At 36.2% G+C, this 26,810-nt stretch overlaps 2 protein-coding genes across 2 annotated transcripts; one reads left to right on the forward strand and one right to left on the reverse strand.

Annotated features, from left to right (window-relative positions):
- The first annotated feature begins 10,669 nt into the window (after positions 1-10,669).
- Positions 10,670-11,550, forward strand: LOC113321968 (embryo-specific protein ATS3A-like). Its single transcript, XM_026569956.1, has 2 exons — positions 10,670-11,028; positions 11,204-11,550. The coding sequence occupies exons 1-2, from the start codon at positions 10,735-10,737 to the stop codon at positions 11,474-11,476; spliced, it is 567 nt and encodes a 188-aa protein (XP_026425741.1). The 5' UTR covers positions 10,670-10,734; the 3' UTR covers positions 11,477-11,550.
- Positions 11,551-11,572: 22 nt separating this feature from the next.
- Positions 11,573-14,637, reverse strand: LOC113321967 (replication stress response regulator SDE2-like). Its single transcript, XM_026569955.1, has 3 exons — positions 13,974-14,637; positions 13,192-13,714; positions 11,573-11,938 (listed from the first exon to the last, which is right to left on the reverse strand). Exons 1-3 carry the CDS (start codon positions 14,600-14,602, stop codon positions 11,792-11,794), a joined length of 1,299 nt encoding a protein of 432 aa, XP_026425740.1. The 5' UTR covers positions 14,603-14,637; the 3' UTR covers positions 11,573-11,791.
- Positions 14,638-26,810: the final 12,173 nt, after the last annotated feature.

A 26,810-nucleotide genomic window follows, 5' to 3' on the forward strand; every position in this document is an offset into this window, starting at 1 on the left:
CGCTACTCTCATTTTGGTCAATTATGTAAGTCAAATCTTATTGACTTAGAGGATCCTCAGTTATTTAGGTTATTATTGTGCGCTTCTAAGATCATATTTGAGTTTTTCCAGACTCTAGGACCTAATGATTCGGATCCCACCTATGAAGAAATGCAGCCAATGAAAATTTTCTATTTTGACCCTTTCATAGAACCTGAACCTGAACCACAATTAGATATAAATTTCTTAATCAGGAAACTAAGTAAGGGATTTCTAGTCTTGTTCACTTTCTTGGTTCATTGCAGTTTCCTTTGGTCAGCTCTATTTAGTTTTGAAGACCCACAGTTATTTCGACTGTTATTTTATGGTTCGAGCTGACTAATCCTTTCCTAAGTCTGGCTGAAGACTTTAAACTTAGCACTTCTTGGGAGGTATCCCATGCTCATGCAACATGGTAATATCTTTCCTTATCTCTTTTGCTTCAAATGGTAACAGTTTCTCCTTGTTCATATGCTTTTAATTTTATCTTTAGAACATTGAGGACAATGTTAGATTTAAGTTTGGGGGTATGGGAGAAACTTTTTAGTTGCACTTTTGAAACTTCTAGCGTCACATGGTATCCGGTTAGCTAAGTTTACATGCCGTTTCTCATCGAAAAGATAGAAATTGGAATGCTAGAGATAACAACTTATTGAGACATTAGAGAAAAAGACATTGAGATCCTTGAAATTCATGAGAGAACTTGTTCCTTTTAGAGGGTAACCGTGATGGACCTAACCATACATGATGGAAAGGCAAGTAGGTCAGGGAAATGCCAGAAAGACAAATCAACCTCACAATGTAGTCTTAGTTACTGGATTGCGACTCTCTCTCAGTAGAAACTTATCATCATCAACAAGCGGAGCGACATCAAAATCTATGAAGAAAGTTGAAGACGTTTTAGGTTTAGAAGCAACAATAGAGAATAATTCAAAAATCAAAGTTGAAGTTACAAGAGCAAATGATATAAGTTGTTAGAATCCATGATACCAAGACATCACAAGTTGCGAAGATCCAAGTTTTGAAAGTCCTTCTCTCATGGCCATGTAAATTTTTTTCCTGTAATCTTTGTTTTCAAAAAAAAAAAAATGAAAAAAAAAAATGAAAAATGAAAAAAAAACATCATTACGTTCTTTTTGTTCAATAAGGCTATAGGGAGGAAGAAATTTATAAGTCAAGCAAGAAATCGAAGAGAAGAGTTAATTGTCAAGGTTCTATGAGGTTCGAGAGTTTATCATCAACAGTTGAAGACCGAAGAAGGCGTTGTTTCTACTGAGCACTGTGAGAGAGTCGAAGAAAGATGCATTTTGGTTGCTTTGTTAGTCTGCTTTCAATCTGGCACAAGATATTTCTAGCACTGGTTTAACTCATCACACGTAATTAGTCCAGCTGTGTAGCAGATGTCCCTCTCATTTTTATCTCTCTCCTAATCTTATCCAGCTGTAAAGCAGTGGACGCATCTTACAATGTTTATCTAGCTGTGTAGCGGATATCTGTTTATCTAGCAGTCGTGTGGATGTGTCTCCCATTTTCTTCAGTTAGCTTTAGAGCTGACACCTTTAATTTCTCTGGAATTCTAGTTACTTGGAGATAGGTTGAGAATATGTATGTCCTCATAGCTCTTTGGATACTTGTGACCAATTAGGAGTAAAGGTTTTGTGGGTACACCTTTGGTAAACCCTCCGGAGACAACACTCTGCCGCTAGGGCCACCTAGCGGTTTAACGGCCTGCTGCACGTGCTAAGTGTAGTCTATTTATCTTTTCAAAAATAAATTTTGCTCGAGGACTAGCAAATAATAAGTTTAGGGGTATTTGATAGACACATTTTTGTGTTTAATTTGATCTCAATACTATATATTGTTGGCACTCGAGTTTGTACTAATTTTGGTGTTTTATGTGTTTGTAGACACCTTTGGAAAATAAACATTTTTTCGAAAATTCATCTCAAAAAGTTGGTAAAAGCCCCGGAGGACACGTGTTATTCGGACTCTCACCGTTGGATAAGGGGCACCTCAATTACTAAGGGGCACCCCAAAATACATCTGCTATTTTCACCCCAGTACAGGATTAGGGGGAGGTCATCTTCTCCATTTGAATTTTGTTTTTGGCGGGAAAATGGAGAACACTTCTGCATATTTTTGATCGAATTGTTGAACGTGTTCTAGGGAGATTCAATGGCTGATTTTTGGTAGATAGTTGAGATATGGCCTATTAAACACAGTGTGGGCGTTTGGTTCGACCAGAATTGGATAGAATCAGCTAAACAATTCACGGGTTGAAAACAGGGTAGTTCGTGTATATCACGGGTTTCACGTGATTTGGAGAAGATTCAACGTGTTTTTTGCATGCATGGAAGACCCTCACATCCTGTTGGAGCGTGAAGGAGTTAAATATGGTAATTTGGAGGCTTGAAAACGCGTGGAGAATCATTTCAGGGAAGAAAATATTCGGAAAATATTTTCTTTTAACACCGAGTTAAAGAGAATTATATGGAGTGAATGAGCGAGATTCGATGGGTATGTTGGCTATAAATAGGTTGCTGGGGTTGAGTAGAAGGGGTGTCGAGAGTCTGGGGGGCTGAGGAGAGCCAAAGAAGAAGAAATTCGAGTTTTCCCAAACTCGGTTTCTGCTGCTGCTGATGAACATGAAGAACACGGAGAACGGACCTGCACCAGCAGTCGTTTGTCTACAGTAATAACGACTCACACCTGTGGGTCGTACATCAGGCAGACTTATTTGCTATAGCGTTTGCGACACAGTCGCAGCAGTCTTATTTTGTCATTGAGGGTCGTAGTTCTCTGGTTTGTAACAAATATAATTGTTACAAACCCGGTTTTATTGTATTTGTCATATTCTCATCATTTGTAAACCATTTTTGAGCATCAATGAAATTCTTTGAGAGGTTTTCCAACATGATGAGCGGCTAATTCCCTCGTAACCAAGGCAATGGAGGAAGCTATTCACGCAACATAAATGGGTAACTATTTCATTTAATTATATAATTCACCTAATCGCTGCTTTTGCAGAGTTTTAAATTATTTGAATGATTGTCTTAATTATTTGTTATTCAGTTTGATAGGTTATGCTTGGTTTAATCTCTTGATAATCTATGCTTAAGGTTTACAAATAATGTTTGAGAATCTGTATGATTGATAGTGAATTAAAGATAAAAGAGGACTTAAGAATTGAACAGAGTTTTGAAATATTTATCATTCAATTTTGCATAATAGTGGAATCTAGTGTCTTGGTTACCTCTCGCCCACTTTGTTAATATTTTTGTATATAATTTTATTAAATCTTTAAATTTAATCTTCACAATTCCGAGAGTTTGAACCTCATTACTACAACATCATCAAAAAAAACATAATCAATAGACCAATACAATTAATGAAAGAAATAAAAAATTGATGCCTATTAAACTAGATTAAGTATTACAGCAAATAACTTAATATCTTGTTGTTCACCGAGGTCTCTCAGTGTTGAAACTCTTAGCGCATGTCTCAAGAGACTTATCTGCAACCACTTCTTGTTTTTCAAGTTCTTCAGTTAGAGCTTTGAGCTCAGCAAGAATTCCTCTTGTTCGCTTGTACTTCTCTTTTACCCAATCTTGATGTCGAATAGTCATATCAAGATTGGTTTCCAGTTCATAAAAACCTTGGATATATTGAGACATACTATCAGAACGAATCCATTGGGTATTGGTTGGATCTTGTTTGTTGTAAGCTAACAGACGTGACTCATCTTGTGATCCAACTGAACTATCAGAGTCATAATCAGACATAATGCCTTTCTTCTTTCTCTCTGTAGTGATTCCTTGACAACCCTTAACCTTTTGAGCTTCCTACTTATTAGTCTTTGAGACACTCCGAGTTACTGGAGGCATGATCGGTTATGAACGAATATAAAGGATTCCTCAGGGTTTCGAACAAAGACAAGAAAAAGTTTCTCCTCTTAAAATAGACAACTTTCGGACCAAAAGACCTTTGGAAAATCCGAAATATAAAATAATATATTTTATTCCCTTAATCCGAGAAACTTAATTTGGAAGGTTTATTAAAAACATCCGAATATTCCAAATAACTCCAATTTGGAGAAATGTGTTTAAACATGAACATTTTTCAGACTGCCATGGATTCGCAGCAACCCATATACTATCACATAGTTTTTTTTTTATAAACTACTACACAAGGTACATGTGATCCTGTTTTATTGTGCCTTTCCCATAAAAGATTATGAGCACGAAGAGATGAGAAAGAACAACATATGATACAACTAAGTTCCATCGGAGTAAGCTTTTTCCAGCTTACAGTGAATATCAGAAACATAAGTTCATGTTTCTTTTAGGGAATTTCTGCCCAAAATATTTTCTCACAGGATGATGATCTTTTCTAACTCTAGAGATATGATCATGTGGAGAAAATGTACTAATGTGAGAATTCTCGGAGACAACCAGATCTCTCTTAATTCTTTCAATGAGGTTTTCATAAGATTTTCTCGTTCTAAGGACTTCCTTATTATTCACATTAGTGTGATCATTTGAAACAACTATCGGAAAATCCTGATTGTTTCTTTTGGCAGAGATTCGCTCTTTCCTTCCTTCTGAAGTCGTTCCTCATCAAAACCAGAACTGTTTCGATACGGGTGCGGAAGAACCTTTTTCCAGAAGCGATTATCAACTCTTTCCTCTGACTCCTTTGAGTTGATCTTATTGGGATGTAGTATAATCTGTCTTTCTACTGAGGAATAACCTTTCAGTTTTTTAAGACAAGAAACTTCTTTCAAAAATTTTACCACCGAATGTTGAAGAAGTATAAGTTTCCTTTCAAGTGACTGAAAATTGTAATCCTTAGAGTCATCACGGAATCGTTTCAAAGTTTCCTTTGGACAAAATTTCGTTTGATCATCAGTAGATCTAGAAGTTGGTTTCTCATCCTCCTCTAACTTGATGTAGTTAGGCAAACTACCATCATCTTGATCTGTTTCAGATGTGATTAACCCGGTTTTTTCACAATCTGTAAAAGTCGAGCAAGGACTTTTAGTTTCCTCATCAGAAGAAATCACAACAACATCATTAGTCAGAGTCATAGGACGTGTCTCTTTATTTATAAGAGATTTACCAAGAGCTTATAGTTTGACAGCGAGATCCATTTTAACTTTGGCTAGACAGTTCAGTTGAATGTCTTTTTCTCTGGTCTCCTGCTTAAGAAGATTTGACTATGTCTTTAAAATAAACACTTTAGAAGACAGAGATTGTGTAGGCTTTAGGAGTTTTACCAACTCTTTATCAGCATATTTTTTTTCCTCAAAAAAAGATATAGATGTTTTCGTAACTCCTGGATCATGAGTCAACGAAGTATTAACATCTTAAACTTTTGAGCACTCAAACTCTTGCATAACGTTAACTTAATCGGACATTAGATTCAATTCTTATAGGTTGGATCGCACCAAACACAGATTGTTAGATCTTTTCGTGTTTACCTTCTCTGATACCAATTGAAAAGGAGAGGGTACCAAAATATACCTCAAGCTAAAACTTTTCCTACTTATAAGTCCTTTCTCCGAAAGTGATTGTCTATGGACTGAGTCGAGACAATACAACTAATCATTTCACACTTCGTGTGATCGTCTATGGATATGAGATCGAGACAATACAACAACGAAGTATGTTTACTTGATACAAAGGTTTGGACTTAACCAAACACAACATGATTGCTTATAAAGTAAATAGGAATTAACGTTTGTTTAAATTTACTTTAATTATAATAAAACAATTATAATGCAGAATATAAAAGTAAATGACACAACAAGATTTTGTTAATGAGGAAACCGCAAATGCATAAAAACCGCGAGACCTAGTCCGGAATTGAATACTCTCAGGATTAAGACGCTACACAAAATTACACTAACTTCGTATAGTTGATACCAAGTAACTAACCCTATATTTCACCTAGTTCCTTCTGTATTCCCATGCCTCCAACTTATAAATAAGTTACGTACTTGGAACAATTTCTTTGGTTCGTATTCCAAACAGTAAAGGAACAACAAATTTGTTTGGTATCAACTCTATTCAACCAAGTGATATGAGTCGGACAAAGGCTCTTCCGTTTATCTCAACATAAACTCCTTTATCAGGTCCATAGATCTATCTTATATTAAATCACCCAAAGGTAGTCGTTTAAGATTAAGCCAAAAACAACTTTAATTCGAAGAATCGTGTTGATGCCGATCTACTCAATTAATCAATCCAATCTACCACAAGGATAAACCAATTATTAATTGGATCCTCTTTTACCGAAACAAGTATTGTGCACACCAAAGATTATAAAACCCAATTCATATCTTCAATATCTTATTTGTCTTCAAATCTTCTTAAATCTTCAATAAAAACCTGCACACAATCACTTGAATCTCTTGAGACCAATCACACACAGAACGAAGTATGTTAACAATGGATTATCACAAGATCATCTTTAGAACTAACAACAGTCTAAAGATCCATGTCGAAACTCTGAACTAGTTTAAGTGAATCTTATATCAGAAGAGAAGATTCTCAAGAATTAACAAACTAGGTGCAATCAGATTTCAACCACCGTTAGTCAATCAAATCAATCGAAAACAAAAGATAAACTGCAATTATCTAGTTTCCCACCAACGATACACGCTAGAGCTTCTTAATACCAAAGAAGACTTTAAACTGAGCGGCCGTAAGAGATTTCGCCTAATTAGGTTACTCTCCTCTTCGAATAGGAGGCTACACCAGTAACAACAACAAAAGAGTAAATGTGTTGTTACGAAGGATTAGTTTGCTAGAAAGGCAAACTTCGAGTATTTATAGACAAGGAAGTTTGGACACCAAGGAATTTCCAAAACCATAAATATTCTCAAGATATTCATAAAAGCACAGATTCGGTTTTCATAATTCCTGGAAATGCTCTGTCCAAAAATAACGATCAAAATCTCTCGGAAAATCTAATTAGTAAATGCACATTACTAATTTTGTAATTTCCCTACAAAATGAAATTAATAACCTTAATTAAAAGATTCTTAACTTACTTATGTTTCGATCCTGGGATTCTCTTCCCTTAGCCGTTAAGGAATATCTTTGAACAATTAAAGACATAAACATTCACAGCACGTGTTCAAAGTTTGTCGACATCTTAACTTTGTAAGTTCTCTTTCACACTTACAACCTTGAAACCGATTTTCCACACTTTCAAACAAGTTTATAATTGGTTCATCTGACTTTCAAGAACTATGTGATTGATCAAACCAACATTCAATCACAATCATGGGTTTACAGTTCTACCAAAACAAGTTTCGGTTCTACCTCCATGTGGGTACTGCGCATAGTCACACTAGCTTTCCAAAAATTCGGTTGACTAGGTACTAGGATTGGATCCCCACATATATATGGTATCTAACTTATATGTGTTGCACATGTCCATAGGATCGGTTCCCCTTTTCCTAAAAATGTGTTGCACATGTCCATAGGATCGGTTCCCCCTTCAGCTATAAACCTTGTTGTACCCTATACAAGGATCGGTTCCTTTTGATGTACTGCACCCCTTACAAGGATCGGTTCCCCTTTCCTTTTAATTGGTCAGACATATAAAATCCGATCATACCACAGGTGATTACTTAAGATCGGTTTTACTAATGAAAGTTATACCAATACATAAGTCAGGCCTTTGTGAATAGTTCTGCCAAGAACACAACAAGCTGTGAGAGGTTATACTCTATCACACATATTGGTTGTTCATAAGATATGCAATGAATAACAAAACCAATAACACCTGGCAATTTCCTTTTCGGTCCACCAACAAGTTTATGAACTTACTTCCTTAGAACACATATAAACATTGTTCCCTACAATGAAATCCTCACCTCATACCCATACATAATCACAATAGCATTCAAATGATTATGGCGATGTCTTATCTACAAAGTTTATTGGTTAAGCAGTAAACCTCGTATTGCATTCCTTAATACGCTGTCTATCTAGAGTTCAAATATGCTTCGCAGTTATGTTTTCAATATGCACGACTTGAAAGATAGGTTAGGGAATGAAACAGTTCAAGTCAAATATCACTAATCTCAAGTGGAAGGATGATTGTTGTTGTTGTAGCTCCTTGCTTCTTCACATATTCAAGACTTCGCAATACTTGTAATGTCTCATATCCTAATACTTTCAAGCTAACCTACGAAGTTGACTCTAGTACATAATCAAGCGACTCTTAACATGAGTTTTGATTCACTAAAATATGACAACCAAACTTGACATACCAACGCTTGGTGGGTTCAACCGAGCAATGCTCTAACACTTATCAACCTAAACTGGGGTGTTTTTCAGCCTAAAGATAGAAAGTAACATCAGAGATAGAGTTAAGGAGATTATATGAGTCATTGCAATACCCCTAAGTGACAAACATCTAGCTCACTCCTTTTCACTAATAGATCTAAAGTCACATATTTTGAATCATTGTTAGACAAACTGAAGAATAGGAGGCTCAATTGGAAAAGAGCTCAATTAAATATATCCGGGAAAAGTGTCATGATAAAGATGTCACGGCCTCTTTATATGTTTATCAAATGAACTATTTTAGGATACCGATCAAGATTCATAGCAATATAACTAAAAACCAAAAGAATTATTGGTGGAGAAAAAACAAAAAAGGTCTTATTAAAAAAGGAAAGAAAGGTGTTTATCTTAAAAATTGAGATTTTTTTTGTAAATCTATGGACGAAGGGGGGTTGGGACTTAAAAATGTTAAAAACTTTAGCGTAGCCATGATAGTTAGATGGGTTGAAGTTTGAAAGAGAAACCAGACTCTCTTTGTGCTACCATACTCAAAGCTAAATACTACCCAAACACTGATATTCTTTGCATAAATAATATCACCAAAATATATAATTGCTGGATTTGGAAAGTATTATTAATTGGAATTAACCAACTAAAGAAGTATTGTTTAAGGGTTATGGTCTAACCAAAGTGAGTAACCTGATTACTGCAAATAACATATTGGACTTAGATAAGATTTCAAAGTACTTTGATACTCAAACAATTGATAAGATAAAGAAAATAACAATTCTTAATACAGACAAGGATGACAATGCTCAGTGAACTCTAACTAAGAAAGGTATATTCTCTGTGAACTCCCATTATAACAAAATGAACTCAACATGAACCATACATCAAACCTAGAACAAAATATGGAGTATGGATACAACTTCATCTCTCAAAAAATTTATTTGGAAAGCATCCCATGCTACTCTTCTAAATAGCATGAGAATTGCAGCAATAATACCAGGTATAGACACCACTTGTAAGCTCTATAATGAGGGGCAAGAGACTCTAACTCATCTTTTCTTTGATTGTACCTGTACTACACGAGTCTAAATGCATTTTAATTTTGATAAGCAACTCATTACTAATGGAACTAACACTTTTCATGGTTGGATGAGTGACTTTTTTTGAAAACCCGATAGAGGGGGCTATGATATAGACTGGCAAGTATTTTGTAGCATTATTATTTGGCACATTTGGAAATCCAGTTTAAAGAAAGATAGTCGAAACAGTGTCATAACAGCAAATAACATCATCAAGTATATTGATGGCTACAAGACAATGGATACTACAACATAATGAAGAGTTTTTATTATAATCCTAAGAATGTCAACGCACTTCAGATTACAACCTAACATAGACATGAACAACCTAAAAAAATGGAACTCATAATAGGCATTACTCTAACAATGATGCATTCAACTGCAAAAGCAGGAATTTCTCTAACTTTCCGTAATCACATATGAATCGTTAGAGAAGCTAGAGGGTTGCATGTTGACCGTACAACTAGAGAAGAACTAGACAAAGTTGGAGCAGACGCAGACTTTCAATGGGCAACAAAATGGAGCGACCATTTGATAACTTTCAGAAGTGTTTCTCAGCCTACTCTCTTGTTACTGATACAAATATATCCTAAATCTAGACATCAGAGATACAAAATCAGTGAAGACTTTGAAGAAAAAAAAACAAATTTGATATAAACTTATTAGTTTAACAAGTATGCAATTACGCATGTTTGGAAGGAAAAAAAAGGTTAAGTGAGTGAGCCATAGAGAGAGAATATGCTTGTCTCCATGTCCAAAAATTTAATCCTTGTTAACTCATCAAAGCACTTTCTTTATAAAGAAAAGTGATAAACTTATTCCTACTTCCTTTTCAAAAAGATAGGTTTGCTTAAAATACGATTTACACATAAAATAAGTATGGCTTTTTGAAAATGGAGAGTACTATACCATTCCAGGTGTTGAGCAGTGTATGCCTACAGTGGTGTATGTTACTTCGGCTCTAATCGCATGCCATGTGTCAATGGTGATTTTTGTACTTGCACAAAGAACTCCCCAATGAAACCCTCTGGGCCCAAAATAGCATGAGGAAGTTCAGACTTCGATACGAAGTAAGCATTAGTACTCAGCTGAACGATGATGTTTAACACTATGGTCCAACAAATTTTGCCTGGCAGCATACGCCGCGAGTACATACAAGGACAAAAATAACACGTGGAGTTGGTAGCACCGTACTAGGAGTTACCCCAACAGCATCAAAGACTTGGCCCAGGCAGCTATTTATTATGTAGGTTTGTACACACAAAAGACTAATTCCCAAACCTTGATCACAATCACAGAGAAGAGAGGCTTTTCAGAGAAACACAACAATGGTGAACAACAAAGCAATTCTCCCTCTTATCTTCTCTGCTGTAGTCTTTTTTTTAATCTTCAATTCTCATGAATGTCAAGCTGAAGAATCCGTTACCATCGTCGGTTCAGAACCTCAGCAGTTTCGATCATTCCAGATTCAAAGTGTTAATAATAACCCTAATCAAGTAATTTCAACAACAGCAGAAGCCAATGCTTGTTCGTATACTGTAGCAATCAAAACTAGTTGCTCCTCCACAAGTTTCACTAGAGACCAGATCAGTCTTGCTTTTGGTGACGCTTACGGAAACCAGGTTCGTTTCTGAACTCTTCAAAATCTATTCCCTTCGTTTTCTAGGGTTTTAAGAAAAAAAAAAAAATATCAAATTTCAACAAATATTTTTTTGTTTTTGTTTGTTTTTGAAGCAAAATTAACAATTGAGTATATTTTAATTTGATTTTGATTTATTTGCGATTTTGTTGAATTAGGTTTATGCACCAAGACTAGATGATCCATCTTCAAGGGCCTTCGAGAGATGTTCAACTGATACATATCACTTATCTGGACCATGTACCTATAGAATCTGTCACCTGTATCTATACAGGGTAGGATCTGATGGCTGGAAACCAGAGAATGTGAAGATCTACGCTCCTGGCTCAAGGATTTCTACATTTAACTTCAACGTTTTTGTTCCTTACGGAGTTTGGTATGGTTTCAATTTCTGTAATAATAACGGTGATGGAATCACCGCTGCTATGTAATGGAAGTAGTAAAAGTGTAAAACACTAAATTTATTTCGGGACTTATTTGATTACCAGTACTTTCCTCGTTGCCAGACTTGTAAATTGGATTCTAGATTACTGCAATTCGAAAAATATTTTCCATAAAGAGGACATTCCGGCCAGCGTTCTAATACACCAAATAGTTACTACAAATAAGCTGAGCAATAACACATTGTTCCGGTTCCATATCATGGACTCATGAAGAAAGAAACATAATACACTGACGGCCTATGTAGGGCATGCCCGATTATCTTTACATCATGAAGGAAGAAACAGAACAGTGAATTAGTAAATCTATTTCTTTGCCAACAGCTTCTTAGGCAGTTTATCTACGGGTGTGGTCTTGAGTAGGAAAAGCCTAGAAGCGCGTTCTTGTAAGGCACCCCCACATTTCAGTCCATGTGCTTGTAATTCTGCTTTTAACCTCTCCATACCAAGAACCTGTATATCAAACCAAAAACAAAATACATCACAATGAGAAACAGAAACAGAAACAAATTGAAGGTTTCACTAAATTTTTATAAATACCTAAAGCGAACGATCAAAGACCCTAGACTTTGAAGAACAGCAAGCATATAAATTTCCTAACTTAAAAAGAAAATGTTCATACAACAAATTTTGGTCGATATCACTTATGTGAACATACAAGTGGCTTAACAGGCAAAACAATCCTATCCTAAAATTTGCTTTAGAAGTAGATGGTGTTAGAAGATAAATTTTTACAATAATTACTCAAGTTAGGTTTGCATATGAAAAGAAAAAAAGGGTTCACAGTAATCTAATAAGCCGGATTTTCAAAAGAACTGCTCTGTGTCAGATCAATTTATTTTGAATTCTGAAGTTTAATATAACAGACACGATGGCTAGTTACAAAAATGAAAATACGAATGAATAATCACATTAGGGGATAAAAGGGTTATAGATAATCAGATATGACGGAACTAAGTCCCATACCAAGAGTGATACTGCAATAAACAAAGATATGCCACCAGTATGTTGCACAAACCATTTCCTCTTTTAGCTCAAATTCATAAACGTACTCTTATCTATAGATCTGTAGGAATAGAGACTACAGGGGGCAATACCACAGTCAATTTCCCAACTATGTCAATCTCTTGTCCATACAATCAGATTTGACAAATACATTACAAATAATAAGGCCTACTTCCCATGCCAAACTGAACCACAAGACAGATTACGTGGAGACTGATGCCAGGTCATATGGGAGCAATAATAATCCTAAAGAATTTATGGCATGCTTTCAACTAGTTTTCGTTAGCTAGCTTAGTAAAAGAAGCTCTTATTATCCTTCTCTCCACTTCACCAAGTTTCCCTACTCTCTGATCTCTTCGGCGATCCCTTAGGCTTACTCTAATGGACGCCCAAGATCCAACATTCAACGCAAAAAGCGTTGCCTTTTCCCCTGATTCCACTGAGCGTCCAATGGTTTCGTTGGGTGTGATATGGAATCAACACAGGGACGCCAAATGGTTCGGATGTTGAATGTTGGACGTCCATTAGAGTAAGCCTCAAGAGTGGTTACTCTTTGTCTAGGTGTCCATTAGCAAGTTCATGAAGTCCAGCTCAAGAGACAATATATATCGCTAACTTATCGAATGAAAACTATTTGTTGTATTTTCTATAAAAACAAATGAAAAATGAGATCAATATGGGATAGTGATTCGTGAATATACCTCCATGTCTGCAGCACAGTTAAAGTCATCGAAATTCAATGGCTTTTCCAAATCAGAGTTCTTCTCACTCGCAACGGCTGCTTCCTCAACAGAACCGTTCACTTCAGCAACAACAGAGTTTCCTGCTGACTCATTCCTAATCTCCAAGTTCGAAACGTTGGCACTCTGATCAACTGTCTGAATATCACTTTCAGATTCAGTTCCAACAGACACATTTCCTTCGACATGAACAATCTCAGCTTCAGGATCAATATCCTCGCGGCCTCCTAACTCTGGACCCATAAGCCCATCAATTTCATCACTGTTTCCAGATCCTTGCCCCACTTCAAAACATCCCCTGTTATTCTCTGTGGAACCTCCAGGAGAAGATAATTCACCGCCAGAATTCTCCACTGAACCAGAACCGGAACTACCTTCACCATCATTTAACTTACCTTCATGACTTCCATCATCAAGAACCTCAGATTTTTCATCACCTTCGTCATCACTGCTATCTGAGTCTTCCTCATCTTCTTCCACCGACCTACAAAATCAACAAATGTTCCATCAAATCCTAAAGGCTAGACAATTTCAACAAGAACACCACCTCCAATTTCAGTGGCGGTGATGGTATTGGGTAGTACGGTGATGGTACTGGGTAGTGGTTGGTGGATATTTAGGTCTGCATAGACCACCACCCACCACCTAGTATCAGTTGCATTCACAATCTACAGACAATCAATCAAATTTCTATCAAACAAAGAAACAAACACATTTCAAGCAAACCCTAAAGAAATACATACCATAACTTCAAACGCTTTTCTGAATTCCCAGTAGTGGGAATGCTCTTCCTTTTAGCCTCTCCTAAATTTTTAAACGCATCCCTGACAGCATTTTCAACACCTTCCATACATTTCTCCGAATCCTGTCTATACTTCTCAATATATTTGTCATCTCCTTTATTCCCAGTTTTCTTCAACTCTTTCCCTTTCTTTTTCAAAAAATCCTCAGCAACTTTCTCCAATTTCCTCTCTTCTTCTTCAGCTTTCCATTCCTCTAACTTCTTCTCGGCATTAACATGCCTTAATCTTCTTCCACTCATATCTCTACAAGCATCAAAATTATCAGTTTTCTTCTGCCCAGCTTTTGTTCCTGCACCACGTAACAGTGAACCAAACCCTCCTTTACCACCAAGAAGGCGACCAAGTAGATTGATTGTGAAAAAGGTACTGCCATCTTTATCAGGTATTTTGATTAGGGTTTCATCATGAATTTGTTTAGTACCTGTGACCAATCTCTGTTGATTGTGGGGGATATTGGTTATTTTCTGAAGATGGGTTTTTATTGTTTCACCTGATATCGTTGGGGTTGTGAATTTTAAGGTTGCTGTTTTGCCATCTAAGAGCTTTACCAATACGTTGTAAACCTCCATTGATTCAACTGGAGAAAGAAAATTTCTTCTTTTTTGGGGATCGGATTAGTTTATATCTAGATGGAGAAATTTTAGATTACGTCCTCCTATTACAAATTACTACAGTTTAGTCCTTATTAAATAGGGTCTCTTACTAGTTAGCCCTCGTTTTAGGTCCACCTGACCTGACTAGAGCAGCAAATGGGGTAGTTTTTGGGCGGGCTAAGGACCAAAACCTCCTTTTTTTGGCCATTCCGCTTCACTAGAAAGCTGTTATATTAGGGACGAAGCCAGCCAAGTGCAAGGGTTGTTCACTTGCATCCCTTGTCGAGCTGCCTCTAAAGCCGATTTTTAGCATAATTAGAGAAAAAATTATGTATGTAAATTTATTTTTGTTTCTTTTGTACCCATAGCAAATTTTTGCGTTTTCATCCCATAATTCATTCTTTTCTCCCCTATATTTCGTTTGTGCTTCTGACTCCAACAGAAAGGCATGTTATGTAAGACAAGATAGGATCACTCATTGGCACATATCCAATTCATTTTTATAATGACTAAATTGTCATTATTGTTTAATGTAAAAGACGATTAATAAAAGTGTCCATGAAAAAAGTTAGGGTTATCTTTCTTCGTTGGCAGAATAAAAAAAAATCCATTTTTTACTCTGAATGACAAGATGGATTCCAGACTGATTAGGTGGAGATCTATCGATATGTCAAATGCAGCCAGATCAGTCATGGTTAGGAGTGTCACCAATGCAACTCTAATGCACCATATGATCAGCTTCAAACTGTCATACTCAACCATATCTATGATGAACTCAACTCAGCAAGCATTTTGGAGAAACAATAAATCTAATAAACACAAGCACTTCATCACAAGGAAAGTTGTTAACAAATCCAAAAAAGAGGGAGGTTTGGATTTTAGATACCTTCACATTTTCGACTGGGCATTGCTTGCAAAATCCTTATGAAAACTTTGCTGAGTTGGTTCTTCTGAATTTGCTAAGTCCCTAAATTCCACGTACTTTCCTGATGGTCAAGTTTCTAACCTCATTAAGAAAGGAAACTCTACATGGTCCTGGAGGAGTATAAGCTCAGGCATAAATTTCATGCAAAAGTACAGATGTTAGTCTATAGGGAATGAAAACAATGTGTTAGCACAAGTGAATTCCAGAAAACAAGGTTTCATTAATCATCATCAGTACATGTATGTCCATCAACTCTTCTCACCTAGCTATGGTAGTTGGAATATCGGTATCCTATTTAATCTGTTTGCAGCTACTGCGGCTAGATGTATTCTCAACATCTCAATTCATCAGAATTTTGAAGACACACTAATATGGACTCTAGAAAAGAATGGTATTTCACTATGAAGTCTTCATATAGGAAATGTTTGAGAAATTACACATAACAGCTCGGTGAGCCAAATAATCCAGAGGATATACAAAAAACAGTGAAAACTTCATACTCTTCCAAGAATTAATCATTTTTTGTGGAAATGCATCAAAAATATACTTCGAACAAGAGATAAGCTAGCATCAGTGATTCCAAATATGTATATAAGCTTTCCTTTTTGTTCTCAATCATCAGAATCTTCATGTCACATCATTATGAGTTGGATTGTATCAAAATTTATTTGGTTCCCTGTTTGGGTCTACAACTAGATTACAATCTAAATCTGACTGAATGGATTGGTGAACGCTTTGATAAATTACTTATTAATCAGATTACAGAGGTGGTACTGAGTAAGACTATTATTAAAGTATGGAGTACTAGTCAGCTAGGTGCAATAAGGTCTTTCAAGAGAGTGACACTTTTCCTAAAAAGATAATTCTGAACTGCGGAAAATATACAGTATATCAGATCATGAATCCAAGCCAAATATTGGCAGAATCACAATGACTCGTCAAACTTGTGATAATATCCACTGGTTACCTCATCCTATGGGTTTTTTTACTATTAATTCAGATGGTAGTTATAATAAAAAAATACTAAAACTGGTAGTATACGACTAATCCTTCGTGAATATTCAAGGTCGCACAAGGGATAAAAATGTATCTACCCAGATGAAACATGGATCTCAGATAAGGTTGAGTGCAAAGGACTTTGGGAGGCAGTGCAATGGGAAAAGGATCTGCGAACAGTGTATGTGCACTTTGAGCTTGACCGTAAGTTGGTGGCTGATGCAGTAAATAACGAAAGTTTCAATATGGATTGGGAATCCACAATTTAGTTCTTGATACAAAAAGTATTTGTAGGGGTTTTACTTCCTGGAAATGTAGTTATGTGCCAAATGAAAGAAATAAGGCAGCTGACATATTATAAACACTCGTGGGAATTGTAGGATGACTGGAGTATGACTTAATTCACCTTCCATCAAAATAAATGTCTAGTTTTTGGAAGATGCGTATCATGTAAGCTCTTAATTTCTGAAAATGCGGGGGTCTAACAACCACACCCAACAATTCGTTTGGCAATCTGAAAGGACTTACTCCAATACACTTTCTATAGATTCAACTAGACAGTCAGACTCAATCTAGAGTAAAATATATCAAAGAGTTTTAATATCTCTGTTTCACAATGTAATTAGCAAATCAAATAGATAAAAATCCGCGAGCCCCATTATTATGTGAAACAAGTTGAACGGTACCAAAGACCAATGTTCAAGTGTCAATCAATGTAAATTAACAATCACATGTTGGATATTATAATTGATTGATCTTAACGCACAACCTGTGATATTTCGATTATAAAACAAAATATAATGCGGAAAAGAAATAACACAGACACGAGAATTTTTTTAACGAGGAAACCGCAAATGCGTAAAAACCCCGGGACCTAGTCCAGATTGAACAACACACTATAGTAAGCCGATACAGACACTAGCCTACTACCAATTAATTTCGGACTGGACTGTAGTTGAAACCTAATCAATCTCACACTGATTCAAGGTACAGTTGCGCTCCTTACATCTCTGATCCCAGCAGGATACTGCGCAGTTGATTCCCTTAGTTGATCTCACCCACAACTAAGAGTTGCTACGACCCAAATTCGAAGACTTGATAGAAAAATCTGTCTCACACAGAAAAGTCTATAGGATTGAATAAATATGTCTCCCACAAAAATACCTAAGAGTTTTTGTTCCGTCTTTTGATAAATCAAGGTGAACAGAAACCAAACGATAACTCGGACTTATTCTCCCGAATAACAGCCTAAAATTATCAATCACCTCACAATAATCTTAATCGACTAGCGAAAGAAGATACTGTGGAATCACAAATGATGAGACAAAGTTGTTTGCGATTACTTTTCTATCTTGCCTATCGGAGATATAAAATCTTGAGTCAATTATTCCAATTGTACTCAACACAATAGAAACATCAAGATCAGATCACACAACTACAAAGATAATAATTGGGCCTGGCTTCACAATCCCAATGAAGTCTTTAAGTCGTTAACCTACAGGGTCTCGAGAAGAAACCTAAGGTTAAAGGAGAATCAACTCTAGTTATGAAACTACTAACACACAAGAGGTGTGGGGATTAAGTTTCCCAGTTGCTAGAGTTCTCCTTTATATAGTTTTCAAATCAGGGTTTGCAATCTAAGTTACCTTTGTAACAAAGCATTCAATATTCACCGTTAGATGAAAAACCTGATTCTCCCAAGCTAATATCTTTCAACCGTTAGATCGAATTTAGCTTGTTACACACAAATGAAATGTACCCTCATTTAGGTTTATGTAACCGTACCTAAACGTGTACACCATGTTGGTTCACAAATAGTTAACCAAAGTTAGCCATATGTTTATTCATCTTAACCATAACTAGTTCAAATGACTCAAATGAAACTAGTTAAAGAGTTGTTCAATTGCTATATCGTCATGGATTATACAAGAACACAATTGAAGCAAATCGGTTTGATTCACTCGAATCAATACATGAACATTATAGCCTCGGTTTGTAAAGATTACATTCCATATTGATAAATGTTTAGGTTCACGTATAACATATTTTAGAAAAGTAACACACTTAAGTATGCGCATGGGTATGCGTACTTAAGTAACCGGATTTGAGTTTGTTTTATTTTTCAAACTCAGCAGAAATTCACGGACGTGAACTTTCTGCCAGTACGCGTACGGTTAAGCGCACTTTAGGTAACCAGATGAGTTTGGTTTTGATTTTCAAACTACCCGGTCTCCGACAACCTTTTTGTATACACACAAGTATGCATACTTTAGGTTCCCGGTTTTGGAATTATACACTAATGTGCGAACACACTATGCTTATATCCAAAGGTGGTTACAAGATTCTAAACTCTTTATTTCAATCATTGAAACATTCTTTTATAATGATAATATCCGTTTTCACACACTATTAGCATCAAAGCAATTTTCAAGATATTGAAATAATCATTATCGAAACATTCCAAGCCTACATCAAATGATTGTATCACACAAACCATGTAAGATGTTACTCGGCAATTTCCTCATGATATAAGATGAACTTGGTCGAAGCGAAAGCTTACTAACACATATTTCTCGAAATGTGTAAGCGAGATATACTTAGCTCGAAATCTCAAATATGTATAGAGAAAATTTTATCTTAACACGACTTGTGTCTCAATATATGATATAGTAGAAATAGATATTCCAAGTGATAGATAAGTTCAAGTCTTCACATACCTTTGTCTAAGAAGTTCCACAAGCTCCCCTTAGTAGTTCTTCTCTTCAAATGATGAACTCTGTGAAATCTAAGCTCAACTACACTATCTATGTCCTAGTCCGAGATACCTATAAATAGGCTAAAAATCAAGACTTATAGTTTTGATCACTAACATTGACAAACATGCGTGAGATAGAAACGCATGCGAGTTTGACCGAGCAGTGCTCTAAAAATTTCCTTAATCTAGTTATTTTCAGTTTCAAAAAAAAATTCCAGGAACATCTCAAGTCGCTTAGTTCACGAACTGATGAAATCAATTCATGTACGCCACTAACCGGTGAAATCAGTTTGTGAACTTGAATACAACTTAATGTATTTAGGTTGAACAAAGAATTATCCTCAACCTTCTTTGTGATAAGTCTTATTAAACATACATTCCTTGAATTATTTCCAGATTTTTCAAGTACTTTCTTCAACTCGAAACTTTTCTTTGCGATTCATCATAATACTAAAGCCATACAACTTTGTCTCAGTAGATAAAAGGTAGAAATATGAGTAAAATAGGATAGTCAGTCTTCGCATACCTTTGGTGATGAAGTTCTTGTAGATGTATTTGTTTTTCTTCAATATTCAATCTTCAAGGATCAATTGATAAATTCTAATACTCAACTATCATGCTCTAATCCTAGTCCGGAACTGGCTTTAGTGGACTATAAATCAAGATATAGTTTTATACAACTATCATTGACAAAATCTTGACATACCAAAACTTGTGAGTTTGACCGAGCGAAACTCCAACTAATCTTACTTTTTACTTTATGGTTTACATGGAAATATATATGTAAAGTTATATTTGATAACATTAAGCAATATCCAGCAGATGTTTTGCGATGCATCCAGAAGGGGAGCCCATTTTTGTTGCAGGCAACTAACCAATTATCTAAGGATAAATAAGTGAGTTATTCAAAAAAAAAAAAAAATTTACTCTCACTGCGAAAACGGAAAAAAATTGATACTAACTCTGAATTCGTTAATGCTATTTTTTCAAAAAAGAAAATTTACCTATGATATCATGAAAGTTACTAATGAACGGTTTAATTGGGGATATTTTGGAGGAAGATTTTTGAACTTGAATCCGGCGTGGTATATAAATTTTCGAGCATGCCGGCACCCAATACCGGCGTGGTTTATAAATTATGGACAAAGCCGGCACTACATATCGGCTTGAAACTTTACATATCGAGCATGTCGGCGCCACTTTTCGGCTTTGAACCATGTGTAACGAGCATGCCGGTATTACCTATTCCGGCGTTAATGTTCAAGAAAATATAATGCCGGTACTGTTTAAAATTAGGTCCTCTTTTTCAAGTGCAGTTCCGAAATACCGGAAAATTGTTATGGAATGTCGGTACTTGTTTCCGGCTTTGGTTTTTGTAAGGACCCTCAAGCTCGTCACACTATTAGACAAGTCCACGATAATAACTCGATTAGTTTAACACGAATGATAAGTAATAGTAATTAATCTAAAAACGATCTAGATATGAAACTAGTACCATCGGTTAGATCTCGAAAAGTTATGCGAAATGGACTACTCGAACGTGTGAATCAGATATCGGACGAAGAAGACATCATTGGTTTAGTATGAAGGTAAAATCGTCATTTCATGGAAAAATGCAATTAATGCAACACAGACACGTTTCGCCTGCCCATGTCAAATCACATGTGTGTCCTAGTGTTTCCTTTAGGCCTTATCTCTAAAACGAGAAGAGAATTCATTTTTCTCTTATTCTTATGTTTCTTTCTTTCTCTTTCTTTCTTGTTTTTCTGCTCTTCTCTTCCCTGTTCTTCGTCTACCGAGAGTATGTGAGAATCGCTCGAATGAATTAGTTGATTAATCTGTGTGGTTGATTCCTAAGAAGTTAGGTAACTAGATGAATCAAAGAAGAAGGTGTTGATGTTAAAGTTGTTCGAGTTCTGGAAGAAGAACTGAAAATTAATTTAGGGTTTTCTGGAAAAGATTGAATCTGTGAGAAATTGAGGAATAATTAGAGATGGGTTTTTGATCAGGCATGATATTGATATGTTTATATGAAGTTTAATTTTGATTCAAAGGGAATTATGGTTTTAAGAATGAATCTAAGTCTATAGGTGAATCGATAGGTTAATCGGGCTGTAGATAGATGAAGATTATAAGGGTTGACGTTAATTGAAGTTGCAGATTGTTTTGATGTTTGAATCAAGAAGTTAGGGTTTGAATTAGGGTTCCGGTGGATAAGAATTAGGAATTTGGAATTCGTTTTAATGATGACTAAGAAGGAATTGAAGATGAGTTTTCCCTGAATTAGAGTTTAAGGTTGAAGAATTGATAGTTAGGGTTATGATTTTGTTTGAGTAAAGATTTTGGGAATTGGCTGCGATGAACTGTGAATTAGGGGTTAATTGAGGTGAGTCGAATCAATCTAAAGAAGGGGTTGATTTTAATTCGGGGGAGAAAGTGTTTTGAGGTAATTTACTTCTTAGTATCTCAGTCAAGTTTTGTTTTCATTTAAATGAATTATAGATTTTTAATAAGGTGGAGACGTAGATGGTTGAGGTGATGATAGGGTAATGTTTAATTGTTGAAGAGATTGTGTTTAGTGTGGATTGAATTGTTGATGCAGATATTGGTGGTGGTTCTGTGTGGTTTTCTGTTGTGTGTTGATGTGAACAAGAAAGGACTTGATTGTTATTGTGTTGTTGTTATGATGTTGCTTGGTTAAATTTCTGAAAGAGGTAGTTGTAATGGATCTGAAGTTGTATTGTATGGCTGGGAAGTTAAGCTACTGGAATTGAGATATTGCTTTGAATGAGAACTGGTAATACAAGTGGTGGTAGTGTTGATGTTAGAGTTGCAGAGAATGTGAGTGGCTAGAGATAGGGGCAATGGTGTTTGAGATTGCAGAAGCGGAGTTCATTGTGATGATGCTAATTCAGTTAGGGAATTAGTCTTGCAATTGTTGGTTTGAAGTAATAAACTTGTATAACATATGGTTTTGTTGAGCTGAGCTGTAGATAATGGAGTGTATAAGAATATGAGAATGATTGCAAGCAATGGAGCCGGTGCAGAGGTAATGAATTGGTAGCGGTGATGGTGTTGCAGTTCATGGAGTTTGCATCGTAACTGAAATGGGTGTTTGAACTGTCTAGGTGAAAGAGAGGCTTAAGTCTGGGTGTGTGTGGATTTAGAACTAGGAATTGGTAATGTAATTTGGTTAGAAGTGAATGTGAATAGTTGTGATACAACTACTGGTGCAGGCAGTGTGTGCAGAGTATGGATTTGTGTAACGAAAATGAAGTTGAGTTAGTAGTATGTAGAAAGAGTGAAAGCTTGGAAACTACAATTGCATGTATTTTATAGTTGTAATTTGTATTTGTAATTGATTTTGAAGTTCATTTAGAAAGAATGAATAGATTGTTATTGAAATGAAATTCGTAATAGAAGTTTAGCTTAGGCTTGTGGCCTATTAGACATCCCAGTCAATCTAGCTGACTCATTTAAATCAGCCTTAGTGACTGAGTTGACTCAGTGAACCTTGACTGAGTTGGTTTCTTTGACCATTGATCCTGTACTTTGACCATGACTTACGTTGATTGTTAGTTGACCTTTGACCGTTAGTTCGACCGTTAGTGACTGTTAGTTGACTTTGGTGGACTTGGGCGTAGGGCAGTTTTCTTAATTATATGTTTTGGACCCTTTATGGTCCGAATTAGCCTTTGGCCTCTTCTACAAGGTTGTAGAGTATTCATGAGACTTAGCTATGGACTCAAGAATCAATCTAATTGGATTAGTAAACTCTTAGTTCTGTTAAGGATGGATAATAAAAGGTGTAGAATCATAAATGGATTTAGAACCATTAGTTAGTTCACTTAGCTTATAAGAGAACTGTATGAGATTATATCATGAGCCTTGCGTGAGCCTTTTGGCTAAACTCTTTGAGTGTTGGTATGATTAACATTTAGTCTATTAACAACAACCTGTATGATTAACAGTTAGTCTATTAACAACGACCGATTCGAAGGATGAACCAGTGGATCGTGGATCTCAAGGTAGGCGTGGCTTGTCATCGAAAGAGGTGGGAATACATTTAACTCTTTTGAAACCATTGTTTCTTTTACAAAAGTTTATGTTTAATGGACTCATGCATTGTCTGTTTTTGCATCGCATGTATTGTTTAGTTTGTGTTATGATTGTTCTGTTGATTCTTTGTAATCTTTCCATGGTTTGGAAAGGACTTGTAATGTTTGAATGTCAATATGAATTATGGGAAATAAGATTTTCCACCTGTGGTATATAGGATACGCTCCTTCACATTTATACCTAGAGCTTTTATGATATATTTGTCGGCAGTTTGCGAGTTCGGAATTTTCGACATCCATACAAACTATTAGGTGTGGATTTGCGAATTCGGAATTGCACAACCATATTATACATTGTTTGACGAAGGAGTTTTTCCATATACATGTTTATGTTTCTCCAGTGACTTAGTCACTTTGATGTTTGGTAAAATATGTATTGTTTTCCAAATCTTGCTCATGATTTCTTTAAAGTTAAATGTTATTCCTGCCGGAAACCCCTTTTAGGGATGATGTGCTCACCCATTCCCACTTTCAGTTTCAGAGACAGATCAGAGTTGCGCAGCGAAAGCTTCAACGGTCGAGTTCGCTAGTTGTTTAACTTGTGTTATGTTTATTATGATGCATATTATATTTGTAAACCAAATGACTATTGAATATGTATCATTTGAGAGAAGGTCTTATATATATATATATATTTCTGAGCGGGGCTAGATTTGGGTTAAGTTTTTATAGCAGATTTCTTAATTGAACGTTTAAGTATTTGATTTAGATTCGTAGTGTCTCTTTGTTTAGTTAATCCTTTGTATTACTCAGCTGCTAGCTTTGGGGGCGCTATAGTTGTTTTGGCGGAACTTTCGTCGAGCATGCCGGAAATAGTACCCGGCATAGTAATTTTTTTTAACTAATTCAATTTTGTTTTCATTAATTCCTTAGATTGTGACATACATTGATCCAACAAATTCCAAACTGCTTGGTCCGGATACGTCCGAATACTATAAAATTCCTCCGGTATGTTACCAAACAATACTTTTCACCTAGTTTTTAGAACTTTATGTGGGGATTGCTTGTAATGAACCTTATATTCCTCCATTGTTGTCTTAATGTAGGGAATAAAATCTCCAGAGGAAGCAATTGCTTGGGCAAAACAGACGGCTCTTAAGAACATGTGTGTGTTGGTGATGAATACCCAACGTTCAGATAATCGTTTTGAGATGGTTTGCGAGAGAAGTGGGAAATATAAGAAGAAGGATAGCCATAAGATAAAGGTTTATGTATATCCAAATAAGACTAATAGGGTATACAAGACTCATACGAGGAAGGAAAATTGCCCCTTTAAGCTTGTATTCTATTTAAGAGACAAAGAAAAGGAATGGGATTGTACGGTGTGGTTTGGCCGTCATAACCACCAGGATCCTAAATATTTTGTTGGTCATTCCCTAGTTGCGAAGCTAAAACGTCATGAATTCGAGGATGTAAAAATAATGACCAAAGCATGTATCAAACCAAGAGTGATTCTCAGAGGCTTCAAGGAAAAGGATGATCAGAACTTTTCTTCTCTAAGTACAATTTATAGCGCACAAGCAACCATTAGAAGGGTGGAATGGGAAGGGAGGACCGTTATGCAAGAATTTGAAAAGACAGTTTGGGATCACAACTACACGCGTATCATTAAAAGAGGACCGGACAACAAACCCCTTCAAATATTCATTGCGCATCCTTTGCTTTCACAATTGTCTCATACATGTTGTGGTGTTCTTATGATGGATTGCACCTACAAGCAAACAAATACAACATGTCGTTGTTCAACATCGTGAGGCAAACATCGGACAAGGTATCATTCACATTGACTTGGTGTTTAATGGAAAACGAGAGGGATTACAATTATCATTGAGAATTACGACAGTTGAAATTATTGTTCCCGGAAAATCAATTTTCGAGGGTCATCATAACCGATCAAGAAGACGCACTAATGAGTGCTATATCCGACGTATTTCCGTATGCACAAAAATTTCCTATGTACGTATCATATAAGTCAAAATATGACAAAACATTGTCATGCTTTGTTTGAACCCTCTAAGGTGGATATTAAGAAGAGAATGATTGCTCAACTAGAGTAAGATGTCGCATGAAGAAACTATCACCCGAAGAAGAAGAAGATGAAAGAGGAAAGATTAAAGAGCGAGTGGACAGAGAACACGATGAAAATCATAAAAAGTGGTTGGAATTTCTAAAGGATTGGGAGAAAGTTTATTGGTCTCTTACTGAGGATATATATGAAAAGAGATTGAACATGTTTAGTGCCAAATATAACGAAGTGTATCCAAGTGCCGTCTCATATTGTTGGGATAAATTGTTGGATAAGTACAAGGAAAAATTTGTGCGTGCATGGACAAACCGGTATAGACACTTCAAAACTGAAGCAACTAGTGCAGCGGAATCCGCTCATGGGAGATTTAAAGATCTCATCCAGTCCGGCCAAGACAACGTGGTTACGATCACCGAGGAAATGAAGCAATACTTTAAGGCTGATATCGATAGGATCAAGAAGGATTTTGAGAAAAGCTCAATGGAAATGATGACTCAATTTCTTCAATATGGTAAGTTGATCTAAGGAATAGAGTTCAACGTCTCTCATTGGGCAATAAAACATATGATGAGAGAAATGCAAATGGAGATACACTACGGAAAACCAGGTGATGTGTGTATTTGCCCCGACATGTCTTCATTAGGGCTTCCGTGTCGTCATATGCTTGTAAAGTACAAAGAAGTTATACATATTGAAGTTATTGATCCGTATTGGAAGAAACTATCTTTCACCCCTCCCCCTACGGAAGCTCCCAAACAATCACCATGGGATACGAACGAAGCAAAGGAATTCTATGAAGCTTACTCACGTGGAAACTCGGCTAGCCGGAAAGTCTTGTTGAGCCAACTAAGGATAATTACACGGCCATGGATAGCACAAAGTGAAGAGCCAAGAAAGGGAGATCCTCCCGGTAGACCACAAACTAAAATTGCAATGAGAAAACAAAGGAAAAAATTGAAAGAAATGACTCGGCGTGAAGAAGAACTCGCGGCAACTAAGAAGCGAGATTTATCCGCAAGTGAGATTTCAGAAGCAAGATTCGCGGAAGCGCCGGTTCCAAACAAAAGGTGTAGGACGAGTAAGTAACCGTTATCAAGTCAACAACAATCGTCAGGTTCCGTATCCACACCAAAAGCCGATGGATCGGAGGTTCCAAAGAAAAGGGGGAGGCCGCAAAAGGTACCAACATTGAGCTACCAAGAACAAAAAGGTGATGATTCCGAAGCCACACCCATATTCGATGTATCTGAGGTTACAAATAAAAGGGGTAGGACGCCAAAGGTACCAACATTAAGCTATCAAGAACAACAAGGTGATGATTCCGAAGCCACATCCATAGTCGATGTATTGGAGGTTCCAAAGAA

This window comes from Papaver somniferum, chromosome 11 (genome assembly GCF_003573695.1).
Source record: "Papaver somniferum cultivar HN1 chromosome 11, ASM357369v1, whole genome shotgun sequence".
Lineage (NCBI taxonomy): Eukaryota > Viridiplantae > Streptophyta > Magnoliopsida > Ranunculales > Papaveraceae > Papaver > Papaver somniferum.